The sequence below is a fragment of the Cicer arietinum genome, chromosome 8, assembly GCF_000331145.2.
Source record: "Cicer arietinum cultivar CDC Frontier isolate Library 1 chromosome 8, Cicar.CDCFrontier_v2.0, whole genome shotgun sequence".
NCBI classification, from domain to species: Eukaryota; Viridiplantae; Streptophyta; class Magnoliopsida; order Fabales; family Fabaceae; genus Cicer; species Cicer arietinum.
In genome coordinates, this window is record NC_021167.2 from 20,804,681 (window position 1) to 20,823,345 (window position 18,665).

The 18,665-nt window shown below is 26.9% G+C and overlaps 1 protein-coding gene across 1 annotated transcript; it reads left to right on the forward strand.

The window, feature by feature from the left end:
• Positions 1-14,917: 14,917 nt before the first annotated feature.
• On the forward strand, positions 14,918-18,276 carry LOC101512642 (F-box protein PP2-A13-like). Its single transcript, XM_004499892.4, has 3 exons — positions 14,918-15,387; positions 15,715-15,833; positions 17,442-18,276. Exons 1-3 carry the CDS (start codon positions 15,064-15,066, stop codon positions 17,860-17,862), a joined length of 864 nt encoding a protein of 287 aa, XP_004499949.1. The 5' UTR covers positions 14,918-15,063; the 3' UTR covers positions 17,863-18,276.
• Positions 18,277-18,665: the final 389 nt, after the last annotated feature.

Consider the following 18,665-nt stretch of genomic DNA (forward strand, 5'->3'; position numbering starts at 1 on the left):
ACCATTATTTATATTTTGATTTTTGTTATAGTAATAAATAATTAAACTCTTTTATAAAGTCGTTGATGGATCATAATTGAAATTATAAATTATTACATGATCAAATTTAATTTAATTTTTCATCGTTCAATCTTTTTATACTCTATGTCTTTTTTAAATTTAAATTCTTTGTATGATTAAACAAATAATTAATTCAAAAAAAAAATAATCACCAATGAGCAAACGGATTAATAGTTTTAATAAGTATATTGATAATTGAATTAAAATAAAGAAATTTGAATATAATTAGAACTGAGGGAGATGTTGTATGTAAGAGATCAACCACTTCTACTAAATTGAGCAATAGTTTCTTTCATCGATAAAATTGCAACTTTTTTTTAAAAGGGACTAACATCACAACTTAATAATGCTCGTGTTTAAAATGTTTCTATATTCAATAATTATTTTATCATATTTTGCTTTGCACAGTCTCCAAGAAAAATGAGCTAGATTTGTCCTTAGTAAAATTCAATTGACTATATAAGGACCATTCATAGGTGTTAGAGTCTTTTTTCTATAAATATGTTGTATTTTATTTTTTAAAACGTCTAATCGTTATATCTTAATAAATTTTTTTACATTTTTATTATTTTTATTCATACAATAATTATTCACTTTAAAAATTTCTACTTTTTTATTATTATTTTTAACAAGTAAAACATAAAAGTAAGAAATATTTTTAGGAAATAAAGGTTACCTATGAAATATGAATATGAAAAATAGCCTTGTCTGGCACTTTTCATGTGAAGATTAATAAAGTGAGACAGCTAATTACAATATTAATTATATGAATTTTTTATGGTGCACATGATACTAATGCGGGGTTAAATAATTTATATTATGTGAAATTTAAAGAAGTAACCATGTGATTCTCGATTTGCCAGCTACTATCAAGATCTAATAATCCAATTCATTGAGTTTCATTTTCATAAAATAAGATTCGACTGGTGAAGTGTATTATTCATCAATATTTATTGACCTGAGATTAAATTAAAAAACTTGACCATAACAACATATCAATGTATTATGTGGGAAATGTCAATATCCATAATGGTGTCTCCATATAGGACAATGCTCTGCACTTATCAGAGAATTTGAGGAATTTTCTAATTTTGAATTTGCCAAGTCTCATGTTGTATTGACAAACCTATGTGAAATAAAAATGAGGCCATTTTTAAATGTAAAATGGTAACATAAAAGTTATGAATTTTACAAAAATAAATAAAAAACTTATGGTTTACAAATATATATCTCACATTAGATTTAATATAGAAATCATTTATGATTTTTCAAATATAATAGAAAATTAATTTTTAAGTCTTTATCGAAATTATTTAAACCATATTGTATAAATTATAAGTTTTAGTTTACTTCGGTGAGAGAGTTGTCGTAATTATTAAACTGATTTACATCAATTATAATTGTATTTGATTTGATACAAAGTCTGTTTTTAGGATTCTAATTATCAGTGAGAGGATGTTTCAGATTAAATCATATATTAATATGAGTGTGTGAAAATACTTTGACTGATTTAAATCAACTATAATAACTCTCTATTAGAGAATAAATATCTCATTCTTTTGGTTTTATGTATTCTTGGATTTTTCAAATTTTCTTCTAAAAACATAGCCTTTTTTATTTTCTCTCTGCACACACTCTCTCACATAAAGGACTAAAGGTGTTCTTCTTATATATATAGATGAAGTGTCTATTGAAAATGTTACCGTTTGAGATTTTCAATCACCATTTAAGGAAAATCAATCTTTAATAAATATCTATATATATCTTTGTGAATGATTATGTGTATCAGATGATGCTATGGTAAAATAAAACCTTAAAGATTTTTCAAACACGTAGCAGATTTAGAATGTCCATCTTAGGATGTGAAACTGCTTTTTCTTTGGAGTGTTGACTTTCAAATAGCGTTGACTTTTTCAGATGATACATAATAATTCAGATACATATGATTAAATGTTTAATGTGATTATCAGAGGCACTTAGTTGCTTGTCATCTTCCCTGTCTCGTTTATTAGAGGCCGAGAGGAACAAACGTTTGTTGAATTCATCACATGAAGACGACACAAAACACATGTTGAATTCATTAAAGACAACTGAACCAAGGTATTGCTTGTGTTTCTAGAGGCAACCAAGACACAACATCCCTTGCATCTCAGAGTCAACCGAAACTTGCTTGGTTTTTACAGAGTCAAGCAAATCTTGTAATATCAAAGGCATTTGCCACCAATTTTGGATTGTAGAGCAGAAGTGGGGTCTTGGTTTATTTTGTCTTCGTCCAATCATCAGATGATATAACTTATATTGAGACGCAAACTTTGCTACTTTGTTTTTGCAATATTTCTTTGCTCTATTATATCTTGCTCAACTATATCTTGCTATATTGGTAGATCTCTAAAATACTTATAATATAAGCTACTTTAGAATGAATAGTTATTAATATAACTCTTGCATTTAATCTACACACTTAGCATATATAGTAGGAAGATAATTATTCTTTTTATTTGTTATCATCAAAACATCAATCAAATGACTATAGCTAAAACCACTTTTGAACTAACACAATTTACCTAGTGAACTAACATATGACTATAAGTCAAATTGTAACATAATTATAATAATATCATAAACTATTTAGTTTGAAGGCATTTATGTCATTGTTAAGTAAATATATTTTTTTGAGGCCTAAAACACTTACTTTGGTGGCTTGACCTTTCAGCCGGCTTTAGTTGCACCAACAATCTTGTGCCCGAACAATATTACATTTTCACAATAATTACTATTTGTAGGGTGCATTAGAATCTGATTGTATCAAAAATACACATCCATAAAAAATAATAATTTAAATCATATAAAATTATATAAAATCATATAAAATACACATCCCCATCATTTACATTAGTTGTTGGGGAAATCATACTCCTTATTCTTTCAACTCAAAATTTGTGCATTTGCTCAAGATACACTCCCTTGTGATACCTAGCGGAGTGTATTCGGAGAACCTCTTCGGAGGTCATCTACCTTTTTCTTTGGATTTTTCATCCAGGTGCTTGTCTGCACTAGACTTCTCCATCCTTCTTCCACAGCGAGCCTTGGAATATTGATATTTTCTTCATATTGGATAAACTTTTGAGCCTTCGCTAGCTTCTCACTCAAGTTTGTTGCCTCTTTATGAACAATCTTCTTTGCGAACTCGCTCCTTTCTTTGTGTTTTTGCTCAAGGTTGTACATCTTCATTTTATCATATGCTCAACCTTTCTTCACTTGAATTGTTTCTTTAATGATATTTTTCAAAGTAATCCTTCATTGACTCGTTCTTCCCTTGATAGATGATGTCTATTGTGATATCAACATCAACTTGCTTATTAATTATTTACTAGCTTGTGATAAGTTCTTCCCTTGATAGATGATGTCTATTGTGATATCAACATCAACTTGCTTATTAATTATTTACTAGCTTGTGATAAGTAGAGTCTTGTTATTGATTCCTTATCACTTAAGAGCTAGTTGGTTGTTTGTTAGTATATTATTCTTCTATTAGGCTTGCAGCAAGCTTGCGGCTAGACTTTTTTGTTTTGTTTCATTTTCTATATATGTATCTTTATCATCACTTTGTATCATTATCAAAGTTTATCAATAATATTCTACATGTATATTCAAAAAGTCTGCATTCTTAATATGGTATGAGTAGTAAATTGATCTAATTCTCTTTGTTTTCTCTTATTCCTCATCATGGAAGAACTTGTGGCTGAAAGTGTCTATCATTTTTTCATCTCCAAATCTAATAATCCTGATCTTGTTCTTGTTTCCCACGCTCTCACCGACAATAATTATGGTTCTTGGTTCCATGCAATGATTATGACCCTCCTTGGACGCAATAAACTCAATTTTGTCGAAGGCACCATTCTTGCACCTTAAGAAAATGATATTCTATTTCTTTTTGTGGTGTTGCAATTACAATATTGTTGCCTCATGGATTCTCAATTCCGTCTCCAAAGAAATCCAAGCTTCCGCACTTTACTCTGCACATGCTTTTGAAATTTGGAACGATTTTCATATGCATTTTCATCAAAACAATGGTCCTAAGGTTTTTCAATTAAAGAAAGATCTCCTCAATTGCAATCAAGGTTCCCTCTCTGTCAGTAAACATTTTATCAAAATCAAGGATTTATGGGAAGAACTTGGGGAATACAAACCTATTCACACATGCAATTGTGATGGTGTTCAACCGCTCGTTGGTTTTTTTCAACAAGAATACATCGTGACTTTTTTGATGGGTTTAAATGATAGTTTTGCTCTGATTTATGGTCAGATCATGTTAATGGATCCCTTTCCTACCATCAATTGATTTTTTCTATGATCACTCAAGAGGAAAAATAGCACAGAGTTGGTACTCCTCAACCTCATTCGAAATCCCCAATTGTGTTTAATGTGAAAGGACCACACCCCAAATCCAATGCTCGTAAACACGATTGTCCTCTTTGTTCATATTGCAATATGTTCAACCTTATTAAAGAGAAGCGTTTTAAACTTAATGGGTTTCCACCTAGCAACAAGAAGTGTTCATCTTCTATAAATTAGGTTACCAATTTTGCTTCATCGTCTGTTGAAATCCCAACCATGACCACCAAACAATATCGGCAACTCATTGCTTTCCTCCAATCTCAAATGGGTAAGGCTACCACTCTTGATTTTGTAGATGACATTGTTGTTATGTATTTCACCTTTCTTGATTTTCCTTGTTTTATATATTCCTTGAATAGTTCCAAAAGAACTTTTCCAAATCGTTGGATTATGGATTCCAGAGCTACCTCACATATTTGCTACAATATTGACATAATTAAGTCATGTACTTTTTTTATCAAATAATTTTTTTACTTTACCTAATAATTCACAATTCAAGGTTTTAGTAATTGGAAGTGTTACTTTTAATCCTAAAATATAACTTCAACATGTTCTTCATATTTCAGAATTTCGTGTCAACCTTATTTCGATTAGTGCCTTAACTCAATCTTCTAATGATTCTTTTGAAATTTTGGATCCCATGCAGAAGAAATTCATTGGCAAGGGTGATCTTTATCATGGTCTTTACATATATGATCTTGTTTTTAGTTTGGATTCTTCTATTCATCATGTTTCTTGTAATCCAACACCTAAACCATGCATTGTATCCACTGTTTCTTTCAATTGTAACATTAATGCTTATAGTAATAATAATTTTTAACATGTTTTTCTCGGTCACTTGTCTGATACTATATTAAAGGTTGCTGCTAATAAAATTGATTTCGCAATGCCTCTATCTTTTAATTCTTCTACTTGCAATGTTTGTCCTTTGTCTAAGCTTCATCGTTTGTCTTTTCAATCTAACAATAACTTAGCTAAAAACAGTTTTTATCTAATTCATTGTGATGTTTTAAGGCCCTTTTCCAATCCTACTTAGAATAATAAATTATATTTCTTAGCTATTGTTGACGATCGTAGTCGTTTAACTTGGTTATATTTGTTACATTCCAAATATGAGGCATCTCAAAGAATAAAACAATTTTTTGCCTTTGTACGTATCTAATTTGATTGTGGCATTAAATGTATACACATTGATAATGCCAAGGAGTTAGCTCTTAATAATTTTCTATAGAAACTTGATACTTAACACCAATTTATTTGCCTTTATCGACCACAACAAAATTCAGTTGGCCAACATAAGCATCAACACCTTCTTAATGTAGCTCGTGCACTTTATTTTCACTCAAGAGTTCATTCCGAATTATGGGGTGATTATGTCTCAACCAAAACTCATATTATCAATCAGAATCTTTTTCTCCACTTGGACAAGCAATCTCCTTTTGAGATTCTTTATTCAACAGCTCATACCTATGATTATCTTTGTGTATTTGGTTGTCTTTTCTATGCAACCACCATTGAATACACTGGAAATAAGTTTTCTTTGGTTGTCTTTAAGGGATACAAACTTTACAACATTTCCTCTGGAAAATTCATTATTTCAAGGGATGTTAATTTTCATGAAACTTTATTCCCCATTTACACCCTTTCTTATACAGATCTTGCTCTTGACTTTATCCAACACATTGTCATCCTAAATCATGTACCTAATTTGCATCTACATCTCACTACTCTTGTTGTTTCAGATGCCTCATCGATCTATGACCCTTTTGGTTTAAATCATGATCATACTAACCAACTTCCACTTGATTCTTATTTACCAGCTCTTTGTACTATTGTTCCCCCTTCAATTAGACAATCAACCAAACCACATAATCCATCATCCTATCTTAATGACTATATCTACACAACAAAATACTCAATTCAAAAATATCTCTCATATTCCAAACTTTTCCACAATTATAAGTCTTTCATCCTCCATATTTCTTATACCTATGAACCTCAATTATATCATGAGGTAGTACAATTTGATGATGGGAAATATGAAATGGAATCTAAATTGACAACTTTGGAAGCGAATAATGCTTGGATTGTTACGCCTCTCCCTCCTCACAAACGTGTCATTAATTGTAGAAGGTTTATAAAATGAAATATAAAGCAAACGATATCATTGATAGACATAAGGCACGATTGATTGCCAAGGGTTTTACGCAACATTCCAGTATTGATTTTCTCCACACCTTTTGTCTTGTTGCTCGTCTCTCCATAATGTGGGTATTGCTTGTTATGGCTGCTCAACAACAATGGCATCTTCTCCAACTTCACATCAATAAAGCATTATCTAATGGCACCCTTGAGGAAGATTTCTGCATGAAGTTACCAATGGGGAATCACATTGAGGATAGACATATTACATGGTTTATAAACTAAACAAATTTATTTATGGTTTGAGACAAGCATCCCGCTAGTGGTTCACCAAGTTTTCTTCAACAATTACTCAATTTGGCTTTAAACCTTGCATTGCAAATAATTCTTTATTCACCAAAGGTTTAACCAAGTCTCTAATCATCCTTGTAGTCTATGTTGACGATATTATATTGGCAGGTCCTAATCATGAGTTTTTACATCATATCAACAACATGAGAAACACTATAGATTAAAGGTGCTTGGAAACCCAAAATGTTTTCTTGGTTTAGAGATACCTAAATCAAACAAAGGCATTCATTTATGTCAAAGAAAGTACACCTTGCCACTCCTTAAGGATACAATATTTTTGGAAGCCAAACCCTTGCGAATACATATGTATCCTAACTTGTCTCTACGTGAAAATGATAGTGAACTACTTAAAAATCCTACTCAATACATAAGACTAATAAGGAAACTGATGTACCTAACTGTTTCGCGGCCGAATATAACCTTTGTTGTGAATAAATTCATTCAGTTCATGAGTAGACCTTGCAAAATTCATTTAGATGTTGTTCATAATGTTCTAAGAAACCTCAAATTTTCCTCAGGTCAAGGAATTTTGTTTTTCACATGCTTCTCTGCCTATGTTGATGCAAATTGGCGAAGTTACAAGAGCACCAGAACATCAACTACACAATATTGTTTTTTCTTAAGAAAATCATTGATTCAAAGAGATAAAAAAGACAACCAACAGTGGAAAAATCTTCTACTGAAGCAAAGTACAAGGTTGTAGCAATGATGACTTCTGAATTGCTTTGGCTTAAGCAAATATTGAGAAGTATGGAAGAGAATATATTAACTACTATGGTCTCTTTTGATAATATATCATCCATTCATCTTGCCACCAATCATACAACTCATGAAAGATCAAAACATATTGGCATAGACTATCATTTTATTCAAGAGTATGTTGCTTCAAGATTTCTTAATCTTATTCTTGTTCCAACCAAGCATCCATTAGCTGATCCCTTAATCAAAGTTTTGCCTCAGACTCAATTTCATTAGTTCATCACAAAGTTGGGCCTTCATGATATATTTCTCCCAACTTGAGGGGGAGTATTATGATATCAACATCAACTTGCTTATTAGTTATTTACTACTTTGTGATAAGTTGAGTCCTCTTATTGATTCCTAATCACTTAATATTAGTTGGTTGTCTGTTAGTTTGTTATTCTTATATTAGGTTTGCTGTTAGACTTTTCTGTTTTGTTGCACAAACTTTATTGTTAATATCCCAAAAGTATATTCAAAAAGTTTATATTCTCAATAATGGCTAAACTAGTAGTGGTCTTAGGCTGTTTGTTGGAGGTTGTGACACGTGCGTTGAATTGTTTGCATAGTTCACTCCAAGAATCAAAGAAGTTCTTTCCCAACCCTTTAAACCAAGTTGTAACTTCTTTCTTGAGTGTTTGAAAGAACAACTTGCATTTAAAAGTGTTTATTATAGAGCGAATGAGAACAAATTAGACAACATCGAGATAGATTATAGAAGAAAAATTGATTCGAAATTCTTGATCATAATTCTTTTAATAATAATTAAAAGAAAAAATCAAATCTTTTAATCGATGTTAAAAATAGTATCAACTCAAGAGATATTAATATATTTTTGGCTTAATTGCAGTTTTGGTCCCCCTATTTTAGCTGAATCGCGAAAGTAGTCCCCCCATTTTGTTTTTCCCCAGTTCTGGTCCTCAAACAGAATTTTGGTCAAAAACTTAATGAAATTTCATTTTTTAAAGTCGTACTACACCATTTATAATGATAGATTCCAGGTACAATTGTTGCAAATGAGATTTTGAGGCATGATGTAACTTAAATAAATGCCAAAAAAATTAAATTTCATCAAATTTTGGACCAAAATTCTAGTTGAGGGACCAAAATTGGGGAGAAACAAAATGGGGGGACTACTTTTGCAAATTAGCTAAAATAGGAGGACCAAAACTGCAATTAAGCCTATATTTTTTAGGGGATTTCTATGGTACATTTGAAAACTAATATGTTTTTGTACTATAAAATTAAATCACTAATAATTGAATAACATTCATTTATGAATTAGTTTGGCCATATTTTAGATTTAATACCACTAAATTTTTAAGTTTTATCTTTTGGATCTATTTTAAAATAACATTTTTTTATGACTTTAATTAAAATTAAAATTTTAATTTCAATTATGAAAATAATTTATTTATTTATGGAATTCAAAGTTAAATAGATAAATATATCAAAATTCATAATTTAGTCAATTTTAATAGATATTTACATAGACAAATTAAAGAAAATTATTGATTAAAATATTTATTATACTGTTATAATTTTTTTTTTAATAATACCCCAGAACTTGTCTATTTTTTTATTATTGGTGTGTATTTATGTTTTGAATAATTATTTTTTAATATATTATTATATTTATTTTTTCAATAAAAATTCAAGGGATATACAATAGATAAATAAGCAAGAGGATGTTAGTGCTAAAGTCGATAAATAATTGAGGTTGACACATAACATATTTTAGAAAATAATGTGAATCTTTTTGTGAGATGATGTTATGTTCTTTACATAGAAAAGAGTATCTTGATATTTAATATGGACATACTTAAAATTCATTACAAGAATTATGTACGCATTATCCTTAACGTTTTCTTTAAGGTATTTATTTGCACGCAAAGATTAACATTTGATGATCTACGACACATGTAACGATTGTCTTTTCCTAATTTGTGGTTTTTTTTTAAAAAAAAAAACAGAAAAGGTATACACAAACATCACTATAGAGAGTAATCAGAACTAAACATAAAACTTAACTATTACTTGCAAAACAATTAACTTGAGTATATTTTTTGGATTTCAATATGAATGAGTCAAAAGACAAAACTTGTTAATAGTAGACTTCACAATATAATATGCACTCACGAGTAACCACTCAAATCTATTTCAATTTTCATAAAAAAAAAAATTTACTTTAATGAAACGCATCAGAGTTAAAATTTTCTTCAAATTTTATAGTTAAGGATGAAATTTGGGTGTTGATATTTATCTCTTACTCCGTCTATAAAATTATTTTATTTTAAAAATTATATATACATATAGTTATTCATTTTATTTAATATTTTTAATATATTATAAATTTTAATCTCATTTACTATATTTTTAAGAAGTTAATATCCTTTGTGTAAATTTTTTAATATATTTTAGTTTACTATTTTTTAAAAACTACTCCTTCCTTATGGTCTCAAAATATACTAATCAATTCAATATTCAATGTATTTTTTTTTCAATTGTATACTTTAATTAATACTACTTACATTACTTCCAATGAAATATCTTTTACTATGCATTTATGATATTGATGATATACTAATACTTAACAAGAACAATTTGATAAAGAAAAAAATTTTAGGTGCATTTCTTTAAGTACTTTTCATGTGGTTCTTAACATAAAATAATTATAGTTATAACAAATTTTGATAAAATTATGAATTTGAAGAAATCATAATTTGTTAAAGTTAAGATCCGGACAAAAAACACCCAAAAAATATACTTAAGTTTTGTCATTGATAAAATTAGTATTCTCTTTTTTTTTTTATATATTTTTCTTAATACGAATGAAATGATCTAATTAATCAATTTACTATGAAACGTAGGTAATATTATTTTATAATATTAATTATAATAAAATCAATTTAACTTTATAAATTTATTATTTTATGTATATGAACGAGAAGGAATGTATTATTGAAAAATTGAAATACAAAATCTTAAAATTATTTAAGAAAGTCGAGGGAGAGTGAGAATGAGAGAGACAAAATATGTCCTACCCTGTCCCATTTGTCATACACATTTGAGAGTATTTTTTCTTTTATTAATCAATTATAAAGATATTACATTCTTTTGTGAAGAGAATAAGAACAAATTTGCAATGATTTAGTTTGAGCTATTCAGACAATTTGCTTTGTGAGTTGAAATATTAAACCCTATCGTGACTACTCAGCACTTATGCTGACTCACTGCCACGTATAATATTTGTTCCACATTCCTTCATAAATAAGACGAGGTCATCACAACTAGTGGATATAAATAACCAATCTAAATATTCATTGTCAAATAAAAAAAAATTGAATTTAAATGGCTACCAACACTTGCAATAATTTTTTGTTTAATAAATTTTAGGACGAGGGAAAAGTGTCTCATTCTAAATTAAGTAAAATTTATGAATTATTTAATGTTTAAAAAAGTTAACCTTTTTTTGGTTCAATAATATAAAAAGAGATGAAACTATTTGGAAAATATTTTTTATTATTTTTTATTTTAAAAAGAGATGAAAATATTTTTTATTTTTATTTTATAAAATTTGTGTTAATTCTATTTGTTATTTAGGAGGTAACAATCTTTTATATGAACAATTGTCTACATTTTTATAAAAACAAAAAATGTCAAAAATTCGTTAGGGTTCGAAAATACATCTTTATTAACTAACGTTTCATCTTCTCCCTATAACAATGGTTCATTTAAGAATTTCTCATCAAGATAAAATGAACACACTTTATAGAAAATAAAAATACAAATAGTGTGTTTTGATGGAGCGATTGAAAATTCTAGATAATTTAAAATTCTAAGTAATTCAAATGCATTAATTTTATTTATAAATTTTTTTTGTATAAATGAATTGTTCATTTAAAATTGAGTCGTTTTTATAAATTTTAAAAGCTTTTGGGTGAAAATTAAAATAAAATATTTGAGTTGAAAATAAAATTTTGCAAAAGTCGAGGGTACTATTTTGAAAATGTATAGGGACCAATTTGAAAAAAAAATAAGGGACGAACTTCCAAATTTTGAAATACGATTTGGAGTAATGAAATTTTAAAATATATAGAGTCAAAATTTTAAATTTAAAAATTTATATGGATTATTTTATGATTCATATATTATAAAGTAAAGAGAGAATTTAAAATTTTTCATTTTTAGGTGGTATTTGAAATTATCTAAATTTAATTTTAACAAAATGTCTTATAAAATCTCTTGATTTTGAAAATTCTTCAAATTTAATATCCAAATAAGGTAATTTACATTAAAAAAAAATTGAATTCCCTAAAAAATTATATTCTCATCTAAACATACTCAAAAATGTTTTTATAAATTTAAAAAAAAATGTAATCTTTTAAGTCTTTAGTTCTCCCAATTTTCATCGTATGATTCAACGCTTTCTAAGAGTAGTTAAAAAATTCACCATAAAAAAAAAAAAAAAAAAACAAAATTCTTTCTTTAGAATAATCGTTTGAGTAGCAGTAGTAAATGGTTTTTGTTGCAAATTTCAATACGTCGCGTCTGTTAGAAAAAGTTTTTGAACACTTCTTTTTCAATGTTTGTCAAAAATATTTTGAAAAAAATTAAAAATAACCATAAACACTCACGGAATAGATTACTATATTGTTTGTTAAAACGAACCAACGAAAGTTAATATATTTAATTTAAAATATATTTTATTTCAAAATATATTATATTTTTTTATCTAATTTTTGTTTATATTTTGTGAACGAAAAATATAAGATAACAGAGATATGTTTAAAACAATTTTATATTTTAATTTTTAAAAATGGTTTTATATATTTAATTTAGAAAATTGTTTTATATAATAGAATTAAGAAAAAAATTCTTGTTTGAGAGACTTGTTTCTAAAAACAGATTTAGAGTTGAGAAAAACATAAAATTTATTTGATAATCTAATTTTTTAAAACAGTTTTTGATTAAATTATAAAAAAAAAACTAAAGAAATGAGATGTAAAATACTATTTCTATGTTTTACTTTTTTAGTTTTAAAAAATATAATATTAAAAATAGTTTTATAAAACAATTTTTATTAACAAATACACCATATAAATATTTTAATTTAAAAGAAAATAAAATAGATTAAAATGAGAATAAAAATGTGTTCGTGCACGTATCTTATTTATCATTAATCAAGACATTGTAACAAATTTAATGGTGTGCTACACTTATCGTTTGGTTCAAAAATACCTACTCTTAAGTAAAATTCTCCCTATAATGAAGATTCTGAAAAATTTAAACATGACATAACAACAGATCTAATTAATGCAAAACGAAATATTCAAAATTTTGATAATAATAGACATTGTTACTTAAAGATAAACGTTAATTGATTATTTTTATTTTTTGATTGAAATAATAATTTAAATAATATTGTCTTGATTAAAATAAAGAAAAATTATTATATATAATTAAATCGACATAAATTAAGTCATATATATATTTAAAAATAAAGAGAACATAAACTATTTTTTTTTTAAATGTTGTCAATTAATATTAGAATTTTAACTATTTTTAGATGTGTTCATTTTTTCTATGGTCTAAGAGTTTTAAACATTTCATTACTTCCACTTATATCAAAAGTATATAAAGTAAAGTAATATAGGATGGTTTAATTGGTAAGAATTCATCTTATAAAATCTGAGTTTGAATTCTCTTGTCAATGTAAAGTCGTCAATAGATAATATATGATTATGGGATGCTATTTATAACGAAAAACTAATTACGAATGAATCACGAACGATATCAAACTAATTAAATAATAAGAATACCCCACTAACCATATATGGTAGTTATTAATTATTTTGATTTGCTTGTGATTGCAAATTGTTGGATGAGTCTCTTTTTAGTTATTGTTAGAGATTAAATTGTTTATTCTTCAACGATGATTTATATAGAGATTAAAATTGTTTTAGTTATATATTTTAGAGATGGAAAATTGTTTTTACTTTTTGCAGGACAAAATTAGTTCTTGTGATTTTTTTTTTAGAGACTAAAATAAATCTTCACTATTGGTTATATTTGAGACTAAAAAGAAGTTATGAAGTATCTAATGCTTAATTTTATTAACATTAAAGATTCATCTTAGTCTTAAAAAGTCGTGGATCCATAGTTCAGAAGAAAAATAAATATAATTTTGTTTATGAGAAAATTTAATCACGACAACTTATTCTATTACAATGTTAAAATAAATACAAACACTCCATCTCATTGGTCTAGTTATATATATCCCAAACACCACACGTTCCTTTCTTCCTTTTTTGTTTATCAATTTAGCTAAAAAAATTATTTATTATACAACAAATTAATGTTAAAACAATAACACTTTATCTCATTGGTCACGTTATATCTTCTAAATTAATTTGTAAAAATCCTATACGTTTTTTTTTTTGCAGCTGAGTTTGAGAAAAGAAAAAAAATGTTGTTAAATAATTATCCAACTATTATTATTTGTATTTTTTTTTTAATTTTAATTCCATTGAAATAAATAAGTTGATATGTTAAAATTAATATTCTCTTTCAGCGTATCTAAATTAAACTCTTTCTTTTATACTAAACTACTAAATAATAATTTGTAAAAAAATTTACCACATGATCTTCTAATTTATTTATTTTTTATACTTTTTTTCTTATTTTCAATGTTTTTTTTTTATTTCCTTCATCAATTAAACATAATATAAAAATAACATAGAAATTATGTTGTTCCAATTTAATTTTCTCAAAGACTTATAATTACATTTATTTTTATAAGAGACTAAAATGGATATGTGTATTGTTAACAATAATGGAAATGAAATTAATAGGGAAGATTGTCCATCAATATATACCAACTTTTAATACATATCCACATGAACAAATATTTTCCAAAAATAAAAAGGATTACATCATATAAACGTGAAGGGAAAGAAAAAGGGGGCCATAATATCCACAAATGAGTATTGACATGTATAAAGGATACACTCAAATAATTAATACCTCACAAAAACCACATATTATATTCCATGCACACTCATTTACACGTCCACTTCAATTTCAAATTCTTTTTCTAGTTGGGAACTTTAGAATGGACCTAATTAATTAGAAACTTCCCTTTATGACTTTTTCCCACAAGATCCCCACCACATTAGTTTGTGTCTTTCTTAAAAGCCAAAAAATGGTGCTTGTTTTGTGTCACAACTACCCTTTATGAAATCACATTCTCCATCAATTTCTCATATAGCTTCTCTTTTGCTAAATTCACCCCCCTTTAACTTTCATCTTTGAAATTCTCAAACTTCATTAATAAAAAAAAAAAAAGACATAGAATTTTTTTTCATTGATATGGGGGCTAATATTTCTACTAATGATGATCATGGGGAATATCTTTATCTTCCACAATCAAAGACTTGTTTTGATGATATTCCAGAGAGTTTCATCTCTTCAATGATGATGAGGTTTGAACCTCAAGAGATTTGTAAATTGGGTAGAGTGAACAAAACTTTCCATAGAGCTTCCTCTTCAAATTTTATATGGGAGTCAAAGTTGCCACCAAGCTACAAATTTCTTGTCAACAAAATTTTTGGTGAAGAAAAACTTTGTTCTATGACCAAGAAAGAGATCTATGCTAAATTATGTCAACCTAATTTCTTTGATGGTGGTACTAAAGTAAGTTGCTCAATTTTTTTTATTATAGTAGTAGATCTATTGCAACATCACTATGCTTATAAATCATCAATTAATTAAATTATATTTTTTCATCTCCATTTTTTTTTCTGTATTTCACTCTTTGTGATTTAATTTCGAGTCATCGTTGGAGTCACATCGTGATCTTTGACATTATTGAGAATCACAATCATTTAAGATTGTAACTGTGGTAGCAGAGACATAAAAAAATCTTAATATTACGGATATAATTGTAGTTGCAAATAAGTTTTTAAAACATTATTTGTAGTTTGAAAAGTTCTAATTTGTTTTTTACGGTGATTATTTTAGGAAGTTTGGCTAGATAAATGCAGCAAACAAGTTTGTTTGTTCATATCATCAAAGTCCTTCAAGATAACTGGAATAGATGATAGAAGATATTGGAATTATATTCCTACTGAGGAATCCAGGTGAGAGTGGTGCAAGTTACTTTTATAATTTATTTGGATGTGAAAGGAAAATTAGGTGATAAAAATTGAGTAAAAATTTAAGAAAAACAAGAAAATAAAGAAAAAAAATAAATGACTAGTACTATTTATTTTCAGGTTTAATAACAAATGTATCACCTTATTTTACAATCTGTTTTTTGTTTCAAAATATTAAAAGTGCAAAATATGTTTATAACTTAGAAGTAGTAAATAGTTATTACTTTATAAGTCAATTTTGTAAGAGATCATTTAAATTCAACTTAAATTAATTATAAAATAATATCAGATTATATTAAAGATTTATTGAATCATCTACTATCAAACCGTCACTATCAACCATTTAAAATGTGTTAAGAAGTTAACATGAATAAAAAAATATTATATAATATATTTATAAGTGGTGAGTAATCTTTATTTGTAATTGTATAAAAATTGAGATAAAATTAATCAATCTAATTTCTAAGATTACATATACAAATCATTGAATTAGAAAATCCTTGAAAAAAGTGTTTATAATTAAGCATGGCAAAAATAATATGTTTTGACATTTCAATAATAAATGGTCTAGAAAAATTTAATAAATGTCACTTTCTCTTTTATATTTCTCCCTTTAACTTTTTTTTTTTTTTTTGTGATTGATTTGTTTTCATCTCAAGACAAATAAATCATTTAATTAAAACTCTTGTGTGAGGTGTAAAATGAGAGTTGAGAGGTGACACTAGTTTTTATTAAAATCCTATTGGCAATTTGCTTTACCATATTATATTTTTACTTAGCTTAGTCAGCTATTCATATGTTTAAGAAAAAGAAACAAAAAGTGCAAGCAACTTTCACATTGAAAATGTTATAATAGATGAAAAGGTCTTCCATCAACAGAAAGTATTCAAATTATTATTATTAAATAAAAAAGCCTAATGCCAACTAATTTATCCTAGTCAGCCATTCTTATCTACAAGATAATTAAAGAACAAGAATGCAATCAAGTGGGACATTGAAAATGACCTCTTGTCAAGGAAAAGTTGTATTAAAAGTTAAGTAGTAACAACAAAAACTAAAAATATTTATTTATTTCTTATATTTTTTACATAGTATATTAAATTTTTTTAATAGTTAGAAATTTTAAATGACGGTCCATAGACTTAACTATTTGCTGGTGTGAGGAGTGTATTAAAAAATTAGGTGATCCAAATTGCTATGTTTGAATTGAGCTTAATAGTAGTGAGTATGAGGAGTGTATTGAAAAGAATTCATTTTTTTTTTTTAATTTATTTTGTAATGATAATTGGACTTAATATAAAATTTTAATAGAATAGTATTTTTTATGATGGTTTCCTAATAATATGACAACACACTATCCAGGTCTTATTTAGAGACCAAAATCTCAATTTTAAAGGAAAGTTGAACACGTTGAATATTTGCAATATCATATTTAATTCAGATTATAAAAAATAAAAATAAAACCGCTCAAGTCATATGCTTTATTTTTTAAAACATTTTATTAATAAGTTTTGTCAAATAATATATACTTATAAGGCTGTTAAAATAAATAAAGTGTTTATACTTATGATATTTTTTTTTTTCAATATGCAGGTTTAAAAGTGTTGCATATCTTCAACAAATGTGGTGGGTTGAAGTATTAGGGGAGTTAGAATTTGAGTTTCCAAAAGGGAATTATAGCATATTTTTCAAGCTTCAATTGGGCAAAACTACTAAGAGATTGGGCCGAAGGGTGTGCAATCTTGAACAAGTCCATGGTTGGGGCATAAAGCCCGTTAGATTTCAACTATCTACATCCGACGGTCAGCGTTCAGTCTCACAGTGTTATATGAATGGGCCTGGAGAATGGGCCTACTACCATGTTGGAGATTTTGTCATTGAGAAAAATAATGGGCCCATAAACATCAAGTTTTCTTTGGCCCAAATTGATTGCACACACACCAAAGGTGGGCTTTGCATAGATGGGGCAACGATTTGCCCAAAAGAGTTAGCACATAAGTTGAAACAATTCTAGCTAAAGTATATATTAAAAGTGCTTTTTTCAAATTAAGCACGTTTGTAAGAGCAAAAGTAGGTCTTTGTGCATTTATTATTTCTTTATTTATTACTTAATATTTTTCGGAGATATTGATGATTGAAAAAAGGAATGTTGGATTAAGGGACCAATCAAATTTGGATATTGTGTAGGTGTGAGTGTTATGTTGCTAACTTATATGTGGAGGAATTAGGAATGTGAAAAATAGTGCTAACCGTTGAAGTGGTTAATGTTGTAGAGTGGTTTGTTGTAAAAATATTTTTTGTTGGTATATTGATTTGTTGTAATATACATTTGTGTCTTTATTGGCATAAAAGGTTATGATGATATGCTCGTCTAAATATGTAAATGGTGAACTTTTTAAATGTCAAAATTGAACGTGTTGTATCTTCATATTTTAATCTTTTTTTAAATTTTAATTTGTTAAATTAATTGTTGAAAATTTAAGTGTGAGAGATCTATAGAAATATTAGTGATATAGTCACTCATTTATAAGTAATAAATTAACTAGTTAACTAAGAATATTATAAATGTAAAACATATATATGTTTGTTGTGTTAATATAAACTAGCAAAATATCCGTGTGAATTGCACTGGTCGTATTTTGTTGATCACTATATTAAGGTAGATATTAGATATTAAAATTAAATATTTAAAATTAATTTTGAAATATTATTAAAATTGAAGTATAATTATTTAAATACAATTATTTCTTTAATGCTTTCAAATAAAATATTCATATGTATATATTTTCGTTTATCAACAAAAATAATATATATATA